Genomic DNA, 26,496 nt, shown 5'->3' on the forward strand with positions numbered 1-26,496 from the left:
TTAAGAATTGTACCGATTGGTTTTATTACAATTAATAAATACATATATATTATTATATTATATTCTTGTCACAATTAGTATAAAGTTATTTGACAAACATTCCTCTTGTCCCATCATCTTTTTAAATCCAGTGCATTAAATAAATATTTGCCAATATATAAATAAAATAAATTAATTTACATATAAATGCTGAAAAGTTAATTATCACATTGAGAAGAAAATGGGGGCGCTGCCCTCATACAAGCCGATCAAGGCCTTTGAGTCTCTGGTACTTTTTCCCTTTTCACAGCATATCCTCATGTGGACACTTCATTGTTGAAGTTCATTTGACCACTGGCCTGCAGGGTCTAGAAAGCGTCTCCTGTGCACCAGCCAAACCTAGTGGGAATCCTGTAGGTCAGGATTTCAAACTCCTCCCTGTATACATGATGAACAGAGCCCTAGATTCCGCCTAAACACACGTCTTCAAGGTAACACGTACTGCTTTCCAGAGACGTGAGGACGCAGATCTGCAATATTTTAAACTCATATTTCAATTGAAAGTATGAATAAACAGCATTTCGAATGTCAGTGTTAGGCACTATATGGAGCTGGCTTCCTTCCTCAAAATGGCTTCCTGGAGACAGAGTAGATTTGATGAGTCCTCTCTCTTCAATAGCGGTGTTTATGATCCTTCTTTGCTGGAACTGCAAAAAATAAAGGGTAGGTTTGTTACAATGTATGTAAATACAACAAAAGCTCCCCAAGTTTTTTCAAACGAATTCCTGACAAAAATATTGTTTTACATATGTACGTGAATGAAATTACTTCAGTCTATTAGCAGGTTAGCACTCTGAAAGCAGTGTATTTACAACTGATTGGTTGATGTGATAGACACCTTCCTTCTGTTGTCAAGTAATGAGGAAGATGCTCAGATGGTTCAGCTATCAGTTTTGATCTGGCAGAATGCTGCTGGATTTCCACAAATGTAGCGAAATTTCACTGGTACATAAAGTATATATAATTTCCAAAATGCCCCAGTGCTGGCCAGAATTTCAAAGGGCCCGTAGAAACAAATGCAGAAACAGCGATTTGGCACTATGCCAGAACATTGAACGGAGCAGAAATTGGTCCCTCAACACAGTATCAAACTATGCTGTCATTCAGTTAGGTGGAGCTGTCTGTGTGCTCAGTTTAGACTAGCAGGATAGAAAATGATGCTCAGAGCCTGGGTTTTCATCCAGTTGAAGCAGAGAGTAGTGGGAGTGAGTCTCCTGGGTTTTCAAAAAACACTTGAAACTCTCACTTGAAAGTCTCACTTTAACTTAATGTGTTAAGTACTTCCAAAACATTTGGGAGACTGGAGAGTGCTGGGAGGTTTGACTAAGGCTAGGTAGAGGTCAGTCAGCAACAGGTGTTTATCAATTAAATTAGAGGTCGCTCTGATTGCAAATACTTCCAGTTTATAATCTATGCACCATTACAGTATTCGTTTAGACAACTTGTATACTGCAAAGAGTTAGGTGAATATACGGTGTTCCGAACAACCTAGGAGATCTTTTCTTAATGCACGTTGAGAAAATGGGCCCTTGCATTCTACAAAGCATGGGACTTCTGAATAAAGCACCAAGTCTTTGCTCATTTTAAACTTCATAATTACGGATGTTTTGTTTCTTTACCCGGCATTTAGCCGCCATGGTTTGTGGAGTAAAAGCATTGCCTATGGGCTAGTACAGAGTAGCATCGTAGACAACTGGCAGCCCACCACGCTACCTTCTGTAACTAGGTAGTTACTGGAGACATCCACTGCCTTCTTGATGAGTGAGGAGCCACTAAAATAATCTGGATGGCTAGTTACTACTCACTGCCTTCTAAAGGAAGTCACTGGAGGCATTCACTGCCCTCAGGAGCAGGTCGGTACACATGCACTGCCCTCTGGATGAGTAGGTAGTCCCTGTAGTTCCTCACTACCCTTTGCTTGTCCAATGAGTCACTTGAGCCCCTCACTGCCCTCTAGAGGAGGTCAGTGGAGACATGCACTGCCCTCTGGATGACTAGGTAGCCACTGGAACTCCTCACTGCTTTCTGGAGGGAGTCACTGGAGCCCCTCACTACACTCTGGTTGTCTAAGGAGTCACTGGAAACCCTCACTGTCCTCCTGATGACCAGGGACTCACTACTGACCCAGGCTGCTCTCTGGTGACCAGGAGATCACTGGAGACCCTCGATGGAATACATTCTGACTCTGGAAGTGTAGAACACACCAAAGTTCTATGTGTAATTCTTGAAAATATAAAACTATTGCATCTTACCTTTGCAGTATCCTCTTGATGATCTTCTCTACCCACTTAGCGGAGGGATCCAAACACACCACCTGCCCAGACTTCAGAGTGGCACTGCGAGGGAGAAAGAAGAGAAACTCTTTATAAACCTTGTTTCGCAGGGTCATGTACTTCAGTTGTTTGAATACTCGTCCATAAGAATTATATCCATACTGAATGTATTATATGGTTATATCAATTAGTGTTATAGCTAAATTGACAGCTTATTAGTTTCTGCTCGGTAAATGCTCAATATTGACTCAATGCACGGACAATGTCTACAGGTGTACGGCTGATTTAGGCCTGCAAAAGGTTCAATTTCTGCATAATTTATGCAAACTTCACAGAGATCTAAGTGTGTGACATACGGGACCCAAGACGTGAGACACAAATGTTTTGGTAAACCAGACTCCATGAGTACAAAGCTATGCGGGCCCATGCATTATTCAAATGAGTTTCATTTGCATGCTTTGTGAGTGGGCAGAATTCAGCCATTAGTAAACTTTAAAGGAAAGCTGTACATTTTTAACTACTGAACGAGTCAACAACTAAAAAGCTTACACATCCAGTTAGGTGAATCTCAAAGCATGCGAGGCATCTTGCTTTAACAAACTACTCTTGCCTACTGAATGTAGCCAATCAAGTGCAAGAACCGCTTATAATATCTTCCATCCCTGCACATGACCTTTTTTGAGTTACACAATGTGATCAGATAGAAGCCCAATCTGTACTTCCGTCGCCTATTCCCTGTCTCCTTAAAAGCTTATATCATAGATAAACCAGCTGCAATGCAGCTCCAGATTATTGCCCCCTCCACCATCACATCTGCAAACCAGGCACACAATGAATACCCTGTGCATGGCAGAATAAAAATGACTGAATTATTATGCATGTGCTTTGTCTTTTCTCCTAATCTTTTTCACTCCCACCTCTCATTTTTCTTCAATACTGCTAAAGGCTTTGCTAAAGCATTGGAGTTCTTGTGCTAAGAGTCATGACCCTTGACCTTCAGGTAGGTCTTCTCTTGCACTGTAAGACGTTTGTTTGTTGTTTAGCAGTTTATTGCAGGAATAAACACATCTTAGCCAGCTTGCATGTCTTCAAAGTGCTTTATTTGAAAAGAATCAGTGCTGGGGACCATAGTTTTTCTACTAGCTCATCATCGGGTGCTACCAGATGAAGACTTTGCTGGATACCAACCCTGCGTCTGCCTCGGCTTGCTTTCACTTCATGCCTCCCTCTTCCACCACTCTACACTTCCAGTCTCTGTCTAACTCATTCAGGTTCTTTTTCAGCCCTGCTATCTACCTCTGTTACTGTTCTTTCTTGTGTTCTCTCTTCTGTTCTCCCTTTGAGATCTTTCTCTCTGCTGCTCTTGGTCAAAGTTTGATGATGAAAAATAAGTCCTGGTCTCCAACGAGTGTCAGTGCCCAGCACCTGCACCTGCGTGCACACATTACGCACTGTGAGTCTGACTGTAAAAACAGGATTTTTTCCGCTATTTCCAATAACACAAATACCAGGGACAGACAGCTCTGCTGTGCTATTACCAGTATAATCACGTATGATGGCCTGCTTTGGGGGAAGTGAATAGTAGTGCAGATATTTTACACAACTACTGTCGCTCGAGCTATGACAAATTTTTAGCAGTGCACGTGTGCAAGGAGAGAAGGGCTCGAGGTGACAGCAGATGACCTGATTTAGAGTTTAATGATAATCCTCCTAGTTGGGGGGAAATGCTTAAACTCTGCTAAAGTCCACCTGTGCACACTCCTTATGGATAGCGCACTAGACGAAACTGCAGTGCTCACATTACCGCCGGATATACTATAATCCCTTATGTCCAGGCCCCCCCAACTCCCCTAACTTCCCCAGGCCCCACCAACTCCCCTAACTTCCCCAACCCCCGGGAAAGAGAGGATGGAACTGCTGACTCACAGATGTTTGGAAAAAGATAAACAGTTGATTTATTAGGCAATAGCGCATTAAGTCAGAGAAAAACACCCTCGCAGAATGTGGGGACTTTCACAGATCGCTATCTATCTCGTTTACACAAGAGCAGAAGCAGTGTCTGAGGTACTCACATGACTTCAAGATTCGGGCAGTGAGCCCCGCTCTGAATGAGCTCCACGGTCTGAATGTGCTTGGGGTGGATGATCCTAGACTCAGTCTTAATGCACTGGCAGCGCAGCTCCGTTCCCATTCTTGCCAATGACATGCCTGGAAAAACAAGGCCGATTTCCATGAATTAACAGAGGACGAGATTTTAGGAAGAGCACATCAGACAGAGATTCCTAGGCCGTACTACAAAGTAAACAGTGAAACTAAAGTCCCAGCATCCTTACTGGATGAATGAAAGTCTATGACTGGGTGAAGCTCTCCCTCGTGACACGGGACATGCCGACAAATATGCACTTTAATTTATATATTTATAAAAAATGCAAGAAGCATTGGGATGAGCACTACATGAGATTCGAGGTGTTATTTAATTTTTTAGAACAAACGAATTACCGCTTGAAATAAATAGTCACTATACTAAAAAAAAAAACATTGTTTTACATGCAGGTGAAACACCAACATAACATAAAATAGCAGTGCATGTTTTTCTCTGATTTCTTATTATTTATTGTCCAAAATCACAGATCTACCTAAAAGTCACAAAAGTATGTTTCAGGTTAAAAATGATTCCTGTCTCACCTTCAATCACGGCCACAGACAGCAGACAAATGACCAAAACAGCGAGCACGTGTTTTCCTTCCATTGCAGCAGTTATTAGAGCGCTTCCTGGCTGCTAACACTTTCTCGCCTGGCCCTTGCTGTATTAAGTTTTTCGGCCTCCGAGGAGTTCTGTTCTCCCAGCTCTCGGAGTGGGCCTCTTTATACTGCAGGCAGCAAGGCGTGCCCTACAGTGACATTATTCTGCAATTACGCAAGAGGAATTTCCAGACTTTCCCGCAGAAGCAGACCCTTGTCACACATCTGTCTCGCTTCAAAGGCCGCGCGCATCCTGCCTCGAGGGCACAAAGCCAGGGGCTACTGCTCATAAAACTTTTTAAATCAAGTCACATGCCTTTTAAGGAAAACATCCTAAAGTAATGCACTTTGCTTGTTTATTGAATACAAATATATATAATTTATTGGAAAGCCTTTATTATCTACCATCGTTTGTTTTAAAAGAAGAAAACAAGGAGGTCAGGGAAGGGGAAACCCCGCACGAGTCATGAGTCAGTCGTTGAAGACCCCTGATTGCACTAAGCAGAGGAAGCAGGTCACCGTGAGACATGCGAAGACCTACAGCAAGAGGGCCACGGACAGGTCGTGTTAACACTTTTATAACGAGCATGACGGGACAATTAAATACTTAATGCAGACTTCTTAAGGATGCGTTCAATCTTGTCAGCCAACAGTGAGCAAGCACAGAACGACGATGGTTCGTTGAAATTTGACCCTAAAGAGGACACCAATGCACGTACCAGAACTAATAAAAATAATATTATCAGGACGTCTCCTCCTTTTAATAATGCGTATATTGATAACCAGATTGCTGGTATTGATTTAATCAGATTCAAAAGAAAGAAGGGCTGAAACTCAACCATGCGACAGCAAGCAACCCCGGCATTTACCCCCTGAGCTATCCAGTAAAGACATTCCTATGCTCGCTTTGGCGATGATAGCGAGGGAGTTAGGGGGTTGAGGGTTGGGGAGAGTGCTTGAGTGGCATTCTATAAGACTATAATCGTGACTGTGTCTGGGCCTCTTCCCTTGTCCAAAAGTTTATGATGTTGCTGCCCACGCGTGTTGAGTTTTTTGGCGCCGAAGACCCAGGTAATAAGTACAAATGTGTGAAACTGCAACAAAGAACACACACTTTTTATTAGCTTTGGAGTGTACAAAAAGAAGCTCAGACTAATAGCATAAGGTATATGGCAAATTGAACATGACTTTATCAGCCAAACAATTTACACAGTTGTTAGACCTGAGAGCCTTATGGTGGTCATCCCCCACGTTTTTGTCTCACTCCCTCCGTTATTCTGACCCTGTTTTTGCTGGTTTTAGTACTCTGCATACTTTACCACTGTTGACTAGTGCTAAAGTGTATGTGCTCTCTCCCCTAAACATGGGCATCGTAACATTGGTTCCTACCCAATTGGCATATTTAATTTACTTCTAAGAACCTTGTAAAGTGCACTATAGGTGCCCAGGGCCTGTACATTAAATGCTATTAGTGGGCCTGTAGCACTGGTTGTGCCACCCACACAAGTAGCCCCTTAACCATGTCTCAGGCCTGCCGTTGCAGGGCCTGTGGATACAGTTTCACTGCCACTTTGACTTCACATTGAAAACTACTTGCCAGGTGTAAAGGAGACCAGATTCTCGGGGCTTGCGCATGTTCTCAACATGTCCACCTCTTGGCAGCTCCAAACTCCACTAGTTATATAGCACAGAGTTAAAGAATGGCCAAGTGGGGGGATGGGTTTTGGGTTGGGAACAGCGGGGAAGGAGACCTGTGGAAGCAAGAGTTAAACAACACAATTGCAAGATTAATCACAATGACTTTCAATAAGTTTTGTTTCACATAAACACATGCTGAAAACATGAATGGCCTAAGGCTTCACTATAACTAGGCCTCAAGAATCTAGGTACCTGGAAATCAAGAAAGGTTATGCAAGGTTTTCTCATGAACATTCCAGAATTAGCATATTATATTTTGAATAGCAAACTCTCTCCACAATACTTCTTAGAACAATCTCTGCATTGTAGCAAGAATCAAAGAGCACATGATTTTTTCTACATGAATGAACTGTATAAATACCATGAATAACACTTCTATGTCACTCTCTGATTAAGAGTTTCAAGACTCAAACGTTCAGGGAATATTATGCACTTTAATCAAAACTGCTCATCTAAGTTTCAATGTCTAGAAATGATCGCGCACTCCGCTGATCTGTATTTCAACTGTTAAACACCAGGAAAGAATCGCGCACTCTGTTGCCGATTCGAACATCTAGATTTTCATGCAGTGAAATGATCGCGCACAACGGCGATCTATGATTCAAGAGTTAAATGCAGGGAAAGAATCGCGCACACTGTTGCCGATTCAGAATTCACGATACAAATGTCATGAAATGATCGTGCACACTGCCGATCTGAATGCCAAGAAGTAAATACCTGGAACGAATCGCACACACTGATGCCGATTCGGAATTTACGATACAAATGCCATGAAATGATCACGCACACTGCTGATGTGAATGCCAAGAAATAAATGCCTGGAAAGAATCGCGCACACTGTTGCCGATTCGGAATTCACAATGCAAATGCCATGAAATGATCTCGCACAATGCCGTTCTGAAGGCCAAGAAATAAATGCCTGGAAGGAATCGTGCAAACTGTTGCCGATTCGGAATTCACAATATAAATGCCATGAAATGATCGAGCGCACTGCCGATCTGAATGCCAACAAGTAAATGCCTGGAATGAATCGCGCACACTATTGCAGATTCGGTATTCACGATTCAAAGGCCATGAAATGATCGCGCACACTGCCGATCTGAATGCCAAGAAATAAATGCCTGGAAAGAATTGCGCACACTGTCGCCAATTCGGAATTCACAATACAAATGCCATGAAATGATCGCGCACACTGCCGATCTGAATGTCAAGAAATAAATGCCTGGAAAGAATCGCGCACACTGTTGCCGATTCAGAATTCATGATACAAATGCCATGAAATGATCGCGCACACTGCCGATCTGAATGCCAAGAAATAAATGCCTGGAAAGAATCGCGCACACTGTTGCCAATTTGGAATTCACAATACAAATACCATGAAATGATCGCACACACTGCCGATCTGAATGCCAAGAAATAAATGTGTGGAAAGAATCGCACACATTGTTGCCGATTCGGAATTCACAATACAAATGTCATGAAAACAATCGCACACGCGATTTCAAGTTTAGGCCCAAAACTGGAATGTCACTGGAAAACGGAGTGAGGGGCCTAACCCGACCTCCGCCTTACCGCCCTGCTTGAAGGTCACCAAATAAGCAAGTGCAGGCCTGGAAATGACTGGATAGGCCTCTGGGACAGGAGCTCCGGAAAATGCTGCTGCTCTGCACCGGGACCTCTGAATAGTGAGCACGTGGAGCTGGGCTGGCTATCTTATATAGAGCCAAGCCCTGCCCATGAGCCACACCCAACCATGCTGCAAGAAAGGCTTCTAGAAAGTCCTAGAATAAAGGACCACACCCTGTAGTCCTGCAAACAAGCCTTGCAAATGAACAATGAATGACAAACAGCATTAATGACTTTTCAAGGTGAAAGCTCTGCAATGCAAAAGGTTATCATACTGCATAGAAACACAATGCATGAAATATGTCTCTGCATAAGGACTGGGTTTTTGCATTTACGTCACCCATAGAGCGCGCACTGTCCTGATGTTGATAGTACTCCCCCCTCCCAAATGCGCTCTAGGGCCTGGTTTGTATGGATGTAGGCGATGAAAACGCCTCACTAGTCGTGGAGCATGAATGTCAGATGCGAAGACCCATGAGTTGCTTTTGGGACCGTAACCTTTCCAGGATATTAAATACCAGAGGTTACGTTCTCTAAATTTTTAATCCAGCACCTGTTTAACTTCATACTCTAATTCTCCCTGTACTAGAACTGGAGCTGGTTGTGAGCGGACTTTTTGGACAGCTCTTTTCAGGAGTGAGGTATGAAATACTGGATGAATACGTAGTGACCTTGGTAACTGCAGTTTATAGGTCACTGGATTCATTTGTTGAAGAATCGTGTAAGGACCTATGAATTTGGGATTAAACATATGCTTTTTCTTGAAGTCAATATGAAGTGTGGAAAGCCACATTCTATCACCTCGCTTACATTGGGTCCTTCACAATGTTTCTTGTCATAGTGCTTTTTATACGTTTGTTTAGCTTTATCTAGGTGTTGCTAGATTTGTTTCTGGGTTTGATGGAGTTGTTGAATCGCCTCTGACACGGCTGGTGTAAGTGTACTTTCTTGTGGAATCGTGATTGGCAGGGTATCAGGATGATAGCCAAACAGACCAAAAAAGGGGGTGACACCAATGCAAGTATGATACGAGTTATTATATGCCAGTTCAGCTAACCAAAGCATCAATGTCCAAGAATGAAGTGCTTTCTCCGCATAAGCACGTAGGTATTGTTTCAATGTCTGATTTAATCGCTCAGTTTGGCCATCCTTTTGAAGATGATGACTGGTAGAAAGTATAGATGATTTGAAGGGTTTTGCACCACTTCTTCCAGAAGTTAGAGGCACATTGTGATCCTCCATCAGAGAGAATCACTATTGGTAATCCGTGATATCGGACCACTCGATTTAAAAGTATTGTTCCCAGTTCACTGGAGGGGGGCAATTTCTTGCAAGCAATGAAATGTGCATATTTCATGAGACTATCTACCACCACAAGGATTACTGAGTGATGTTGAACCATGGGTAGACCAGTAATAAAGTCTAATGAGATGTGCTCCCAAGGACGAAGTGGAGTTGGGAGAGGATGTAACAAACCTCTTGGCTTTGAATGACTTGACTTGATGCAAGCAGAAACTTCTCAGTTAACTACCATCTGTTTGACGTCTTTTATCAAAGTAGGCCACCAAAAGTAGCGTTGAACTAATTCAAGTATTTTAGGAATACCTAGATGACCTGCCGTAGGTATAACATGCAACCAATGAAATACCAACTTACGCAACTTGGTAGTTGGAACAAATAAATGGGCATCATGCAAAGGTAGTCTTTGTTTGATTGATATGCTTGAGACCATTTTTGCCATTTCTCAACGGTGAAGAAATTATGGATTTCTTCAAAAAACTTTTCGGTTTTTATGATGCAAAGAACTTTATCTGGAGCAATGATAGAACTAGCAGACTGAATCGCGGGTAACACAGTAGAATCTTGACGGGACAAAGCATCCGCTTTGCGATTATCCTTTCCGGAGCGGAATGTTACCACAAAATCAAACTGGGCAAAAAACAGCATCCATGGGAGTTGCCGAGGAGTCAAAAGTCTAACTGAACTCATGACCTGGAGATTGCGGTGATCTGTTTATACTGTGATAGTGTATTTAGCACCTAGCAAATGGTGTCTCCATTCTTTGAAGGCATCACGGATTGCCAGAAGCTCTTTCTCAGCAATAACATAATTTTGTTCTGCTTCGTTCAGCTTTCGAGACATGTAGGCTACAGGATGTAGTTGACCAGTATCTTTACTGCATTGTGATACTGCACCAAGAGCTACATCTGAAGCATCTGCTTCTACTATGATTGGACGCTCAACGTCCGGATGAGTCAAGACTGGGGCAGTGGAGAAAGCTTCCTTTAAGGTTGAAAAGGCTCTGTCAGCGTCAGGGAACCACACAAATGGTTCTTTCTTTCTCAACAACTTGGTGATTGGCGTCACTGTCTGAGAGAAATGATTTATGAACCTGCGATAGAAGTTTGCAAAACCTAGGAAGCACTGAACATCTCGAACAGTTTTGGAGTGGGCCAATCAGTTACTGCTTGTACTTTTCTTTCTGCCATGACCATACCTTGAGGAGTAAGGATGACTCCTAGGAACTCGACGGTGGTAACATGGAATTCATATTTGGTTAATTTGCAATACAGATTATGCTTTTGAAGGGCTGTGAGAATCTTCTTGACATGTTGTACATGTTCAACTTCATTGTCTGAATAGATTAAGATATCGTCGATGTAGACTATTGGAAATAGATCTAGATACTCTCTAAGGACGTCATTCAGAAAGAATTGAAATGTTGCTGGAGCGTTTAAACGCCCAAAGGGCATGACTGTATATTCAAACAGACCATATCGGGTTTTAAAGGCAGTTTTTCATTCATCGCCTTCTCTCATTCTGACCAAATGGTAAGCACCTCTTAAATCTAACTTAGTGTAGATTTTTGCTTTTTTAACTTGATCCAACAAGACAGGAATCAGCGGTAATGGGTACTTGTTCTTGACTGTGATTTGTTTAAACCTCTATAGTCTATGCAAGTTTGAAGATCCCCATTAGCCTTGGGGACAAAAAAAAGAGGAGACGCTGCAGGAGACTTGGAAGGATGAATAAAGCCATTAGCTAGAAATTGATCCAAGTATTTTCTTAGGTGTTGATTTTCATTTTCTGACAAGGCGTACACATGACAACTAGGGATTATAGCACCAGGAGTTAGATCAATTTGACAGTCATATGGTCTGTGAGGTGGCAAGGTTTCTGCTTCTCTTTCATCAAAAACATCTAGATAGGACGAGTACTGCCAGGGCAGCGTTACATCTTTTTCAGCAGCTGTTGCTACATGAGCTTTGCAAGGTTTTGTGACTCTTGATGTCTGGAGACATTTTTCATTACACAAGATGGAGTAGAATATGATTTTCCATTCTGACCAGTTGATTTCAGGGTTCTGACAGCTTAACCATGGCAGTCCAAGAACGATTCCATACTGAGGAGCATTGATGACGTCAAAGATGATTTTCTCTTCATGTTTGATATTCTGATCTCCCCCATTACAGGTGACCAACAAGGGCACAGTCTGCAGAGTCACTGGGAATCCAGTTAAAAGTTTTCCATCTACGGCTTGTCTGATTTCTGGGGTTTTCTTTTTGGTGCATGGGATCCCCCATGTTCGAACCAATTGTGCATCCACAAAGTTACCAGAAGCCCCAGAATCCACTAAGGCTTTCTTAAGATATTTCTTCTTCTTTACTTGTACTTCAATGTCTAACTTTAGATGATTTAATGTGAAGGGTCCATGGTGACACCCAAGAGCAACCCTTGGGTAATCTAGTTTTCCTGCTTGGTTTGTGCATTTGTTGCTATTTTCTTGATTGGACCTTGTTTGCTCTTCGGTTTTATTGGACACTCTTTGGCGACATGGCCCTTGTGCCCACAGTAAAGACATTGTCCGTTCTTTCTACGTAGGTCTTTTACATCTTTTGTCAAAGGCTGCCTGATAGTTCCCATTTCCATTGGTTCATGACTACACTCTTTCGGAGTTCTTGAATCTCTACGTTCATGAACACGCCAGGAATATTTCTCAGTCTTTTTGCATGTTCCTTGTCGTTCTTCAAGACGATGGTCTATTCTCAAAACAAGGTTTATCGGATCTTGACAATCTGTAGGTTGAGGATCGATCTGGGCAAGAATGTCTTTTAGCTCATCTGTGAGTCCTTGGTAGAACAGGGCTGCCTGCTTTTCATCAGGCCTGGATGTCTCTGCTATCAGCTGATTAAAACTAGCCAAGTAGGTAACTAAATCTTTATTGACTTGTCGCAATTCTAACAGTTCTCGGTCTGCTGATAGAGTCACTGTTCTTCGATCAAACACTCTTTCAAATTCACAGACAAAGTTTCTCCAATTGTAAAGCAGGGGACTGTCTTTACGCACAAGAGGAATTGCCCAAGTTGCCACGTCTCCGGTCAGGTAAGATAACAGGAAGGCCACTCTGAATTGGGCATCAGGGAAAGTGTGTGGTCGACAGGTAAAATGCAATTCTACTTGAGTCAAAAAAGATTGCGCTTTCAGAGGATCACCTGAAAAACGTTCTGGAGGAGCCAGAGGAATGACTGAGGGAACGTTGAGGGAAATGTTAGTTGGAGGATTACCTCCTGAACCTTGAGGAGGAGTACCAAACCAACCCGCACCCAGAGGATCTTGTTCCTTCTTTTCTACTTGTTCTTGTAACTGACTCCCTTTCTCAGCTATACTGGTTGTTATATCATTGGATGCTACCACATCCGATTGGAGCTGCGTGATAACTTTAACTAACTCATCCAATGTGGCCCTATTGAGAACCTAGCGCAAACCAGGAGGATTAAAAATTAGTGGGCTCACTATTCTGTCAAGGAGGCCAGATCCTCGGGGCTTGTGCATGTTCCCAACATGTCCACCTCTTGGCAGCTCCAAACACCACTAGTTATATAGCATAGAGTTAAAGAATGGCCAAGTGGGGGATTGGCTTTTGGGTTGGGAACAGCGGGGAAAGAGACCTGTGGGAGCAAGAGTTGAACAACACCATTGCATGATTAATCACAATGACTTTCAATAAGTTTTGTTTCAAATAAACATGTATGCTAAAAATATGAATGGCCTAAGGCTTCACTAGAACTAGGCCTCAAGAATCTAGGTACCTGGAAATCAAGAAAGGTTATGCAAGGTTTTCTCATGAACATTCCAGAATTAGCATATTATATTTTGAACAATAAACTCTCTCCAAAATACTTCTTAGAACAATCTTTTCATTGTAGCAAGAATCAAAGAGCACATAAATTTTTCTCTACATGAATGAACTGTACAAATACTATGAATAACACCTCAATGTCACTCTCTGATTGGGAGTTTCAAGACTCAAATGTTCAGGGGATATTATGCACTTTAATCAAAACTGCTCATCTAAGTTTCAATGTCTAGAAATGATCGTGCACTCCGCCGATCTGTATTTCAACAGTTAAACACCAGGAAAGAATTGCGCACTCTGTTGCCGATTCGAACATCTAGATTTTCATGCAATGAAATGATCACGCACAACGCTGATCTATGATTCAAGAGTTAAATGCCTGGAAAGTATCACGCACACTGTTGCCGATTCGGAATTCACGATACAAATGCCATGAAATTATCGCGCACACTGCCGATTTGAATGCCAAGAAATAAATGCCTAGAAACAATCGCGCACACTGTTGCCGATTCGGAATTCACAATACAAATGCCATGAAAACAATAGCACACGCGATTTCAAGTTTAGGCTCAAAACTGGAATGTCACTGGAAAACGGAGTGAGGGGCCTAACCCGACCTGCACCTTACCGCCCTGCTTGAAGGTTACCAAATAAGCAAGTGCAGGCCTGGAAATGACTGGATAGGCCTCTGGGACAGGAGCTCCGGAAAATGCTGCTGCTCTGCACCGGGACCTCTGAATAGTGAGCACGTGGAGCTGGGCTGGCTCCCTTATATAGAGCCAAGCCCCGCCCATGAGCCACACCCAACCATGCTGCAAGAAAGGCTTCTAGAAAGCCTTAAAATAAAGGACCACACTCTGTAGTCCTGCAAACAAGCCTTGCAAATGAACAATGAATTACAAACAGCATGAATGACTTTTCAAGGGGAAAGCTCTGCAATGCAAAAGGTTAACATACTGCATAGAAACACAATGCATGAAATTTGCCTCTGCATAAGGACTGGGTTTTTGCATTTACATCGCTCGTAGAGCGCGTACTGTCCTGATGTTGACACCAGGCCTTAAACTCCCCGTTTTCCACATGAAAGTTACCCCTAAGGTAGGCCCTAGGTAACCCATAGGCCAGGGTGCTATGTAAGTAAAAGGCAGGGCATCTACTTATGTGTTTTACATGTCCTGGCAGGGGAAAACTCACAAATTCTTTTTCCACTACAGTGAGGCCTGCTCCTCTCATAGACCAGCACTAGAACTACCCTTATATGCTTGTAAGTGGTAGATTCTGATCTGAAAGCAGAAGCCCTGTCATGTTTAGCATGGCTATAATGGTAATAGAAAATCCTGCTTACTGGTGAAGCTGGCTTTAATAATACTATTTTAGAAATGCCACTTTTAGAAAGTGTGCATTTCTCTGCACTTACTGCCATCTGTGCCCTACAGCCTGTCTCCAATCCACGTCTGGTCTGTGTTGGTTGACAGCTCCCTTTTTGCATTCCACCCAGACAGCCATAAACACAGCACACTCAGTCAGATCTGCTTTCATCTACATACTGAATGGGTCTCCCTGGGCAGGAAGGGTGAAGGGTTCTCTCTTACACTTCAAAGGCCAGTGGGCTGCCCGCCCACAAAAGACTGATAACCACCCACAGGGATCCTGGCAGACAGGACTTGGCTGAAAGGGGAACTTGTGCGCTTCAGAATCACTCTTTAAAGTTTCCCCCATTTCAAAGGCATTTTTGCATATATATACTGGGTCTCTGACCCCATCAATTCAGACACTTCTTGATCTACACTTGGACTCTGTCAGAGAGAAAATCCCTGTGTGTCGGAAAATGGATACAATGCCTGCAGAAATCAACGCAGCCCTGCTTCGTGGCTGTAAATTCACCTCTTCGCCTATTAGATTGATTCAGCAGCTGCTTCTTCTACCAGCACATCAAGGATTTTCAATGCATCATCTTTGCATGTCGAAATATCGCAGTGAGAAACCAAGGCTGCGCTCCTGGAAATTGACGCATCTCCTTGCAGCGTGGAAATGATCAAGACGTCCTCTGTGCTGCACTGCAAAGTCCCACACAGTGCCTTATTTTTCAACGCATCTCCTCCTCTGCGACTCAGTGCATCGCTATTTTTGATGCATCCCAGGTACTACATGTTACAAGGATACTACTACTGATTCTTAAGGATTGAGACACATTTAAACCTTTGAAAAGTGACATCTCAACTTGTGCATATTGGATTTTTGTTGTTTCGATCTTATTTTGTTCATATAAATATTATCTATTTTACTAAACTGGTGTGGAGTACTTTTTGTGGTATTTTCACTGTGTTACTGTATGAGTTACTCCACAAATATTTTACACATTGCCTTCTAAGTTAAGCCTGCCTGCTCTGTGCCAAGCTACCACAGAGTGAGCACATGATAATTTGGATTGTGTGGCGACTTAACCTGACTACTGTGATCCCTACTTGGACAAGGGTGTATACCTCTGCCAACTAGAGACCAAATTTAACAGCAATCATCTTGAAAAATGGCAGGGGATAGGACAATGGCAACTTTACACCCCCACCTTTAAAGCCTAATTATCTGAGCGGTCTGAAAATAAGGTAAGAAAATAGGACTGGGCAGTGTTTCAACTTGGCAGTTACTGTGTACAATATATTTTTAGGCTTCACTTATAATGTGCTCGCTCCATTCATGGCAGACACATTATACTGTGAGTATTCCATACATACCCCATATTTTGATTCAGCCTCCTTCACACATTCACTTCTTTGGTTCAGGAACTTTCATTTATGGGCATCTGACTGATGTAGCAGAAATGTTAGTACTGTCCCTCATGTCACAGTGATCATCTATGTGTGACAGTTCATGTATTTTTTTTTAGCCAAAATACTAATAGTTTTAATGTGAAGGGGCACACTGAAAGCCATATTAATGTGCATTCACTATAGGTTAGAAGTATAAAGGAATGTGGTATAGCCATTTAATTTCACATGTAATCAATTAATTCATCTTTATGTTGTTATTCATGGTGTTAACTAATAGCGTGCACTAAAATGATAATGATTTTTAGAAGATAAATTATTAAGATATTAGATGTCAAAGTGTGTAATTCTGCATTATACTCAGAAAGATGTACTAATAAGGTTATTTCATTTTAAACATACTGTAACATGAAAACTGACAATATTTATTAAAGTTAAGTTCATAATTTGAATGTTAAATATACTTTATTTACATAAATAAATGCACCGGTTTCATTTTATTTGCTTAGACTGTGCAGAAAATGTTTTGTCATTGTTGCTAACACAAGCTTTCCTTTCAGACGTCATTCCCATGAGAATGTTAGCTTGGTAATAGATGTCCTATTGTCTTAAGCATAGAGAGTTTGTGAACCTAACCTTGAATACAGTACATTCAGGAACTGTGGAGCTGACAATATATAAATTTGTTTAATTCGCCTGGATGAGCTGAGGTGGAAGCCGTTTCACATGAAGAACCTGAGAACTTTTATTAATGATGCAGTCTGTGTCGTATGACTGCTTGCCATTAGACAATCATACCTTTTGTGTCATATCAAGTGATGGATGGACAAATCATTGTGCCCTGTGAACTGTAATATTCCGTTCCCCACTTGGACCTTCAAGCATTCTCTTCTCGATCTCCCTTGGGAGTCTCTATCCAGACCACGTTGCTGCTGTCTGCCCAATCCTACCCTTCTTTCTGAACCCCTTGCACTCTAAGTGGTATAGTTCTCTCTACCCATACCCCTTTGAGATGCCCTGCTGAGATTTAGAGATTTATCTTAACCTAGAGAAGAAGATTCTTCCTCAAGCTTCTGAAATGCTGATGCATTACCTTTTTGCCAATTTTAGTTCGTTCGTTAAACTTTATTTCGGCAAATATTGCCATAAAAGTCAAGACAAGAGATAAATACAACATACATATATACATTTCATAATTAAATATAAGATACAATACATACAGTTGGCAAGAAATATATGGATGTCTCCATGATTAAGCAGTACCGCATATAAATATATAAATAACAATTTATAAATTAATTAAAAGCCAGAACTAAAAAATTAATTAACTTGGATCGAAGAAACAGTGCATCATATACCTTTACAAGGAAGGGAAAGAGCGGGCCACCTAACAAAATATTACAGTTTGTGACCAAGTCGTTTTCTGATAAGGTACACATTAAATAAAAATCTACTCGTGCCAAACACCACTAATTGTGAAGTATTAGACTGAAATATGCGCTCTGCTTCTTTGTAGGATCTAACCCCCACATATTTACAAACGGGTTTGATCCAACAATCCCTTGGTTTCTTGTATACTGGGCAAAAGAAGAGTAGATGAACAACATCTTCTTTAGCCCCTAAAGTACAGAGAGTGCACAATTCACAACCTTTTACCCCTCCCCAATTGCATGTGTAAGCTTTAATCTGTAAGACCCCATACCTAAACTGTAGATATAGTGTTTTTGCCAGTGGAGGACCGATCTCATCCAAAAATTGTTCGAATTTAGGTGTATCTTTTATGTTCAAAAAATTCAAAGTCAGAATACCAATCGATGAACTATGCAATAGCTCTCCGTTGACATAAGACCAAAAGGTGTCCTTTACATATTTCCTGGTACGTGTTGTCATATTCTGAGGAACTTCCCATAGGTGTGATAAACCTAATCTTTCATACCACTTAGATACATATTTTAACCAAGGGGTATTCATATGACCATCTATCTGAGTTAGTTCAGTCAATCCACTCTTGTAATCACTCAACTCCGGGGTTACCCATAACCTGACCCAATACAGCAGTGGTCTTAATAATGCTTGATAGTCTGCTCTTTTAAGGTTAATATCAAGGAAAACAGGGACTAGAGGAGTTCTTATCGGTATTTTAAGTAGCCTTCGTACAAAGTGGTTTTCCGTTTTTCCAAAATTATTGTTACAATAGTAGCCCTAGAGTTCAGCACCATAAAGGGCGGCCGATTGGGCCTTCGCTTTATATACTTCCAGTGCCGGTGAGATTGCTTTAGAATAACTAGCTCTGTGTACTTTTAAAATAGGCATTGAGTTTTGTTTAAGGGATAAGATGCTTTTATCCATCTGTCCTTTCCAGGACAGGTTACTATCCAGCATTAACCCCAAATAATTAAAACTCCCTACCTGTTCCAGTTTTTGATTCTCCAAGAACAGATTATTCCTGAGGGATTTCTTGGGGTTTATGGACATATACTTAGTTTTGGTAGGATTTATTTCTAGCCCCTTCCCCACACAATACTTCTGGAAAGAATCCACCAAATTTTGCAAACCTCTCGGAGTTTGAGAAATAAGGATGGTATCATCGGCAAATAATAATGCCGTAACCGGCTCACCACCTAGCTTCGGGGAGTCATGTCCACAATTCCTTAAATAGCTCGGAATATCATTAACATATAATGAGAAGAGTGTAGGTGCTAACACGCATCCTTGGCGCACACCACGGTCTACAGGTATGGCCCTTGAGGTTTCACCTTCTTTTCCCCATCTAATTTTTGCATAGTTCCCTGTGTGAAGCCTGATAAGTTCTTTAAGTAGTTCCCCAGGGACCGCCATGTTCCTTAATGTAATCCACAACAAATTGCGTGGAACAAGATCAAAGGCGGCCCTTAGATCCACGAATGCCACATAGAGACTACCCTTCCTTATGTTTATGTACTTCCAACAGATGCACATAAACCTAAACACCTGGTCAACCGTACTGATTTTTATTCTAAAACCAGCCTGATATTTGGTTAATATTTTAAACTCTTCAATCCAATCTAAAAGCCTATTTAAAATGTGTCTGGCATATATCTTTTGAAAAATGTCTATTAAACATATTGGGCGGTAATTACTTGGATCATAGCGATCACCTTTTTTAAAAATTGTTATGATTTCTGCCCCTTTCCATGAATCGGGGATCGGTGTGCCTGCCACAATGGAATTACTCAGGTAATTTATATAAGGCCCCCACACATCCACATCAAATTTTAGTAGATCGCCGGCAATTTTATCAGGGCCTGGGGCTTTGCCCATTTTCACAGCTAATAAAGCCTTATTAGTTTCTTCTAAACTAAAAGTTAATGGAGCAATACTCATTTCTAAGTTTGTCTCATAGTCCCCGAAGGGCAAACTCTCCTTTTTGTTAGCATAGAGCTTAGTGAAGTGATCACACCAAGTATTTTCATCTAGGAAAATATCCTTTGTTGATCTACCCTGCTTATTTCCCTTAGCGATTAAATTCCAGAACATGCTCTGATTCCGTAACTTAGCTGCATTCAAGAGATCCTCCCAAAAACTTTCATCCCATACCTTTTTAGCTTGGGCCATAGTGTTTTTGTAGGCTAGTCTACCGCTTTTTACATCCAAACAGTTCCCGGATTTTACTGCCTGGATCAGTCTTGATTTTGCTATTCGACAATCTTTATTATACCATGGGTTCGCTGTCTCAAGATGGTTCCTTATCCTATTACCATCTTTTTTATAAATTTTACTCAATAGTGGAGTTAGCGCATCTACCAGCTTAAGATGTAAATCAAGAACACCTTGTGTTCCCACTAATGCTGACTGTGAGTCTCCTACCGTTTCAGTAAATACATTGTAAATATTTATCAGCGTCTTTTCTGTTCCCAAGATATATGGCCATCTTAGAGCACGCCTGTTATTGGTTACCTCTAGCTCTGCGACCGTGGTATTTAATAGGGTCTCTTCTTCGGATCTAATAATAAATGATTGAGAGTCTAGCCATAGTTGGAGGGGGAAATGATCGCTCTCCGTCCTATGGTCTATCTTGAAATCGATTATTTGGTTCCATATATTCCGGGTAGCCATTACAAAATCTATATGTGACCTGGAATTTCCCTTAAAATAGGTTGGAGCTGCTGGTCTATCTGATCGAAATCGACCATTACAAGCCCTTAGATCATGTACCACAGTCAACTGTAAAATCTGTAAGGCGGCTTTTGTGCTTTTAGCTGAACTTGGAGATTCTAAGGGAAAGATATCATTAGCAGCATCTTGTTCATCAAGTAATTTTTCCAACCCCAAGACAGGCTCATATTTACAGTTAAAATCCCCACCAACTAACACCTTTACATTATCTCCTAATGAATCTAAAAAGGAATCCAAGAGTTCTACCACCTCTGATTCCTTGTTAGATGGGGACGGTCTATTATATATATTTATTAAATGTATAGTTTCTTTCCCTCTTGTATCAATTTTAAGGCCTAGTTGGTCCGGAGAGGGGATGGATAACTGGGTGACATTTATTTCTAGAGTCACTTTAACCCAGATAACCAGCCCCCTTGAGGCTCTACCTCTAGTTGATGGAATAGCATAAGAACAGTATGTTTTATACCCCAACCTATGGGGGGTTTCTACCATCCAAGTTTCCTGTAGGAATATGATATCGTAATTCTCAATATAGGAACACCATACCACATCCTCAAGGTTCCTGGCTAAGCCAGCTATATTCCAAGATATCAATCTAATATTTATTTTCCCTTTTACACAGGGTGAATCTAATACTATAGGTAAGTTGTCTTTTTCTGTAACATCCTCTAGTTCAACTAAAGGATTTAACTCTTTGTCTTGATTATAGTCTTTACTAACGTCATTAACCTCCATAGTCACTGTGAGGCACTTATCAGGTACGCCCAAACTGATTACTTCACTCAAAATAGAATAAGGGGATTTAACGCTGTTTACCAATTTAACTGTCCATGAATTTCTGGGGCTCGAAGGTACTATAAGTTTCAGTTCTAAATATTCTATACTCTGTTTTTGTTCCCACGTCTGGGTGATAAATTCCCCTGCTCGTGGGAGTCAATCGTTTTCATCCAAAGTACTCAGTGCCGAAAATCTATTTTCAATTGGAATATAAAAATTTGTGTTTCTTCTATTAGTCAAGAGTCTGTGTTTTTTAGAAAATTCTGATGTACTGGCTAAATGTCTATAAAAATAACCCAGAGGGTGCACACCCACGTCAGACTCCTCTACATCCAAAGAAGCTGCTCTAAGAAGAACAGTCGCAAAATGTTGAGGGTGCCTAAAATTAACAATTACACAATCCCCCTTACATTTTTTCCTCGCGTTTCCGATCCATGGTACCCGTCTAGTAGACAGTATATGATCGGATAGATGTGGGGGGAAACCACAATTTTTGTTTAACCAAGCAACTGATTTCCGTTTGAGAGAATCATGTGATTCCTCACGGAAATTCATTGCTGTCGGATCTAAGGGAGGAACATTCGAAAGGACTATGACATATGGTTCACAATCAGGTGGAAGATTAATATGATTTGGTCTGTTCACGGGAGTAGTGTACCTCACGATATTAGATGCAGCTGCTTTCATATGAGAGGTACTATCCACCATTCATGGTGGCTCCCTAGATTCTGGTAAACATGACCTCTGTGCTACAACCAATTGTGCAGAGTTACCGGATTGGACGGGTAGCTCAGACTGTTTCATAGTCTGTTCCTTATACATCTTATCTAAAAGACCACCCAACCTAGATACCTCCATAGATAACAATTCAATCTTTTCCATAAGAGGTTTAGTCATATGGTCTAGTTTTTCCTCAAATAGCTTAGCGATGTGACCCAAGAGATCACAATTCACATCGTCCTTATTAATTATAATCTCGTTATTAGCTACATTACTTCTATGACCATATTCTATCGTTGGTTTAAGATGTATGTTCCCCTGCTTAATTTGCGTTTTTCTGCATTTTCTAACAGCTCTCTTAGGAGGAGAGTGAGACAATGCAGACTCACTCGGGGGCTCCAATGGGTCTTGAATTGGTGGTTCTAAAACTAAGGGTAAAATGGCTGAGTTTTCCAAAGGGAAAGCTTCAATATTAAGGGGATCCACCATAATAGAACCACTACCATCATCTACAGAAGAAAAAATTTCTGAGGAGGACTCCTTCCCTAAGGATTTCCTTCTATCAATGTTTATCTTGCTCACCATTTTAACCAAGTAATTATCCAGGGTGGAAATATTTTTAGCCATTCTACACCACCCTCACGTATATAACAACCACTACTAGTATTGATAAAATAAAATACTCGATGGACTGTCTAGTATTATAGCCCTGCCCTACACAGAGCTTTTATATCGTAACAAAGTATAGGGCACCTATATATTTCAGCAATAACACAGAACAACAAGTGTATATGACCCAGAAGACACAATAACTCAATTAAATGGAGCCCAAGTATACAGCTTACTAAAACGTTATCAGATTAAATAGAAGCAATTAGTAGCTTAGCAAATTGGCCCAACCCGACCCCTTACGGCCCCCTAACTACCACACAACGGCCCGCCCTTTGCCCGGGCTTAGCCCGGCGTGGCCCCGCTCAACCAGGGGCAGGATCAGTTTAATAGCGCCTTCGGGCGCGCAAAATGCGTTGGTTCCGCTTCCGGGATACAAGGGGACCTGGGTAATGTAGTCCCGTCCTGTCCCGTCAAACGCTCCCCCCACACAGCGGTCGCGATGTCGGGCGACGGCGGGGGGGAGACGTGGAGGCCAGCAGAAGGAACAGTAGCCCCGAGAACCACAGGGGCACACAGGTATGCAGCACAATGCGGGCGTAGGTAAATTCACTGTAATCTCTGACTTGGCCTCGTGACGTAAATGACCAACCAAGACGTTTCCAGTTCCGTTGCTTACAAAAAGGAGAGGCGTGAAAGGAGACTTGGGGTTTTAGATAACCAAAAGTGTTATTAAGTCTGCTATGCTTCTCTAAGCCCCGAATCAGTCCTTGCTCAGTCTCTCATTTTCTCAAGTCTCAGGTCCGCTCTTCTGCTTTAACTCTCAAGGTCTATTTGCTTTGCCTCAGATTCAGTTTATCGATCTCTTAAAGTCGTCAACTAGTCTAACAAGAGTGCCACCACCCGAGTCTCTTTCTGTTGAGATCGTTCTCCGGCTCACTGCCCGGGATCGGTGGTCAATTTTTTGAGTTCGCTAAAAAGAGGCAAACTAGCTGGCGTTAAGGAAAATGCCACTTGAAACAGAGACTAAAGCGCTTTCCCAGTCACTTTTACTTAGGCGATTACTCCTATTAAATGCGCGGGGTGGGGCGCTCGTTTGCAATGTCCGGCTATTGCCGTGTGTGGAAGCGGGCGAAATGTAGCCCGGCCGCGTTTCCAAAGATGCCCGCTTCAATTGAGCAAATGTTTATTGTAGGAGGCCACCGAGTGTGACCGCGTGCGACGGTTTCAGGGTGAACTGTGCGGTGCGGCTTACCAGGGGCTGTGAAACGCTGTCTCTTTGCCTCAGGGCGCTCTCGCCTGCCTACGTGTTCCCGGCTCCCTGGGCTGGGCGGAGCGTCTGCTGCTGGCGTTGTTTGTCAAACCGGGCCACGTCCGTTTTCCCTCGCGGCCCGGAACAGGTAACAGGTAAGGTGCTGGTCCTGGGGCGGGGGGAGGTCTCCCTCTGGCTCCGTGCGCCGCTGCGCGCCGAGTCTGGCCCGAGGCTGGTGGAGACCTCCGCGGTGCGAGCGGACCGGAGTTGGCGAGTAGACTTCCGCCGAAGAGAGCCACCCGGCCTGTACCCTGCGTCAGAAGCGCGTAACAGTCCCACCTACAGCTGACTCACCCACCTCGGCTAGGCTAGTTAGTAATCTGATACCCTAGTTTCCCTTTTTCCAATTTGTTTTGTTCTTTTTGTGCTTTTTGCCTTTTGTCTCCATGTGTTTAGCCCAGTACATGCTACATGGATTTGTTAATATGTAGGGTTATCCCTTGCCCAGGTTATTAAATTGAAAAACTATTATACCTACATGATTAACCAAATTAGACAGCATATGTTTTCTCATTTTCAGATTTTCTTATTGCTTTTGTGTATAGGATTGATCAAATGTATTTTCTTTTTTATGTTAATTCATCTGAACGTCTTTAGGAGGTTTGGACACCTATTGTATTTCTGTAACCCTATTGTCTAATTTTGAGAATCATTTATATTATTTTGAGCATAAATCTGTATTAAACACCCTTGGACTTTTCCAGACTGGAGTTTTACTTATGTGGCCACATTGGTCATACTGTCATCTTAATTTGATTTGTTGTTCAGTTTGATGACTCGTTCTCCACACCCTTATTCTGGGCCAAAAGTTTAATTGACTCTGTTGAAAGCATAATTTTGCGAAGGAGAAATGCTACAGCAAGACATTATTATTCATATTTTGGATTAGTCCACAGGAGTTTTCTTATTCTCATCTTCTTTCTATTGGCTGTTTAGGTGTTTCATCCCATCTCTACTGGAATGCACAATGGACAATTTTACATCTGAAAAGTATAATCTGTTCTCATACATTTAATTATTTATATCATGAATGAATTGTATGCATTCCATATCTATCTGTATCTATATTGTTTTCCTCCTCAGCTGACTTTATTGTATTGCTTCAAGCAATGCTCAAGCATTAATGTCAAACTTATTTCTTTTTCCAATGCGTATTTCATTTGAAGGGAGTGCCAACTTACTTCTTTGAAGGTTAGCGTGCCAGCACTATTCACCAGCAATGAAGTACATTTAATAGGATATCACTGGCACTTCTCAGTAACAAAACAAGCACTCTGAAATAATAACAGCACTTTTATATTTCCTTTTCAAACACCCAAAAAAGCACTCATCACTTGACTTATGGCTGCTTGTTTAAACAGAAGCTGCTCCAGAGGAATTTAACCCACCATCTGCAGGGCCGTAATGGTTTTTAAAAAGCCACCAGTGGGTTGGCTAACTTATCTGGAGATTTGTGTTCGATTTGACAACCCAGGTTTGAATCCTGATAATTTGAGAGAATTACCTCAGGTTCAATTTAAAGTATGTAAAATAATACATCTCAGTGATGCTGAGTGCATCGCTTTAGAAGAATAGCAGAATGTGCTTTCTCTGTCAGGGACCTGCAGAGAGAAACTCAGTGATAGTACGTTTTTCACTTTAATCTACTCCAGAAGGATGAAGCTATGGGCTATTCCTGCCTGGTTTTTGAAGCTGGAAGATGTAGGTGCACGGGTTTTATTCCTACCCAATTAAATGTCCGAGTCAAAAATAGCCACAGGGCTCAAAAAAACCCAATAAAATATTTCTTATTACAATAAAATATATCCAACCAATTTCAAACAAAATGTCACATCCTTTTGAAACATGTATACATAATTTACCCCCAGGTCCCTCTAGTCCTCGTCCCATTCATCAGTAATTGGAGATAACTATCTCCACGACAGAAAAATAAAGAACATGAAGAATACTGGGATATCCCCTCCCCAGCCCCTCCCTTTGGTAGTACATAAGCTGTACTCACCCAGCATTCCGACTGTTTTCTTCTGTCTTCCGACAGGACGAGGCCTTGGGGATGTCATCCCTGCTGGGCTTGGACGACTGCTGTTCTTGCGCATTTCCCTGCAGTCTGCTGGGCTTACTGTGGGAGCGCTGCCATTTTTTGCTAAATGGCTGTTGCTTTCTTTGGCTATGACCGCTGGGCGGGCCCTTGTTTGCCAGTGTGTTGTCCTCTGGGACTCCATGGTTGGGTGGCAGGTTGCCAGTAGCTGCTTGAGTACTGCCCTTCCCCCGAGACTCCGTGGGTTTCAGTCCCTTGTTTGTTTCCTGGAGGTGACGGTCTGCTTGCAGGGTCTCTCGGCCAGCTGGGCAGCGGGGAGCCTTGCGGAGGCTGCAGGCAGCTGGGCCCTTGCCTGACTTCCTGCTTGGGATGCTGTTGTTGCAAGCATGCGCAGGAGGTGTGCTTTCGGCTCAGCTGCTGGTGTGTTTCTGGGGTTAGTACCTCTTGGCGGTTTATTCATTTTCTATAGGCCGTGCTGATGTTTAGTGCCTGCTATGGCCCCCCGCCATGATGCTGCAATGGAGCAGAGCCTTTTCTCCGGTGCCAGGGGGGGCGATGTTGACGCTTGCTCTTTTGTGCCTGCCTTCTCCATGGCAAGACGGCTC

The 26,496-nt window shown here is 42.2% G+C and overlaps 1 protein-coding gene across 2 annotated transcripts; it reads right to left on the bottom strand.

Moving 5' to 3' along the window:
• Positions 1-26,234, bottom strand: LOC138291140 (interleukin-8-like). Of its 2 annotated transcripts, none has more exons than XM_069230297.1 (4): positions 25,856-26,234; positions 4,385-4,520; positions 2,292-2,375; positions 1-686 (listed from the first exon to the last, which is right to left on the bottom strand). In XM_069230297.1, exons 1-4 carry the CDS (start codon positions 26,073-26,075, stop codon positions 665-667), a joined length of 462 nt encoding a protein of 153 aa, XP_069086398.1. In that variant the 5' UTR covers positions 26,076-26,234; the 3' UTR covers positions 1-664. The 2 variants fall into 2 exon arrangements, with proteins under 2 accessions (XP_069086398.1, XP_069086399.1); XM_069230298.1 differs by lacking the exon at positions 25,856-26,234 and adding an exon at positions 4,998-5,161.
• Positions 26,235-26,496: the final 262 nt, after the last annotated feature.

This window comes from Pleurodeles waltl, chromosome 1_1 (genome assembly GCF_031143425.1).
Source record: "Pleurodeles waltl isolate 20211129_DDA chromosome 1_1, aPleWal1.hap1.20221129, whole genome shotgun sequence".
Lineage (NCBI taxonomy): Eukaryota > Metazoa > Chordata > Amphibia > Caudata > Salamandridae > Pleurodeles > Pleurodeles waltl.

Coding starts and splice junctions, on each gene's coding strand:
- LOC138291140 (XM_069230297.1), bottom strand. CDS start 26,075: ATGGAGTCCCAGAGGACAACACACTGGCAAACAAGGGCCCGCCCAGCG. Junction 4,521..25,855: donor GAAAACAGTCGGAATGCTGG/GTGAGTACAGCT, acceptor TTGTTTTTCCAG/GCATGTCATTGGCAAGAATG. Junction 687..2,291: donor ATCAAGAGGATACTGCAAAG/GTAAGATGCAAT, acceptor TATTTTTTGCAG/TTCCAGCAAAGAAGGATCAT.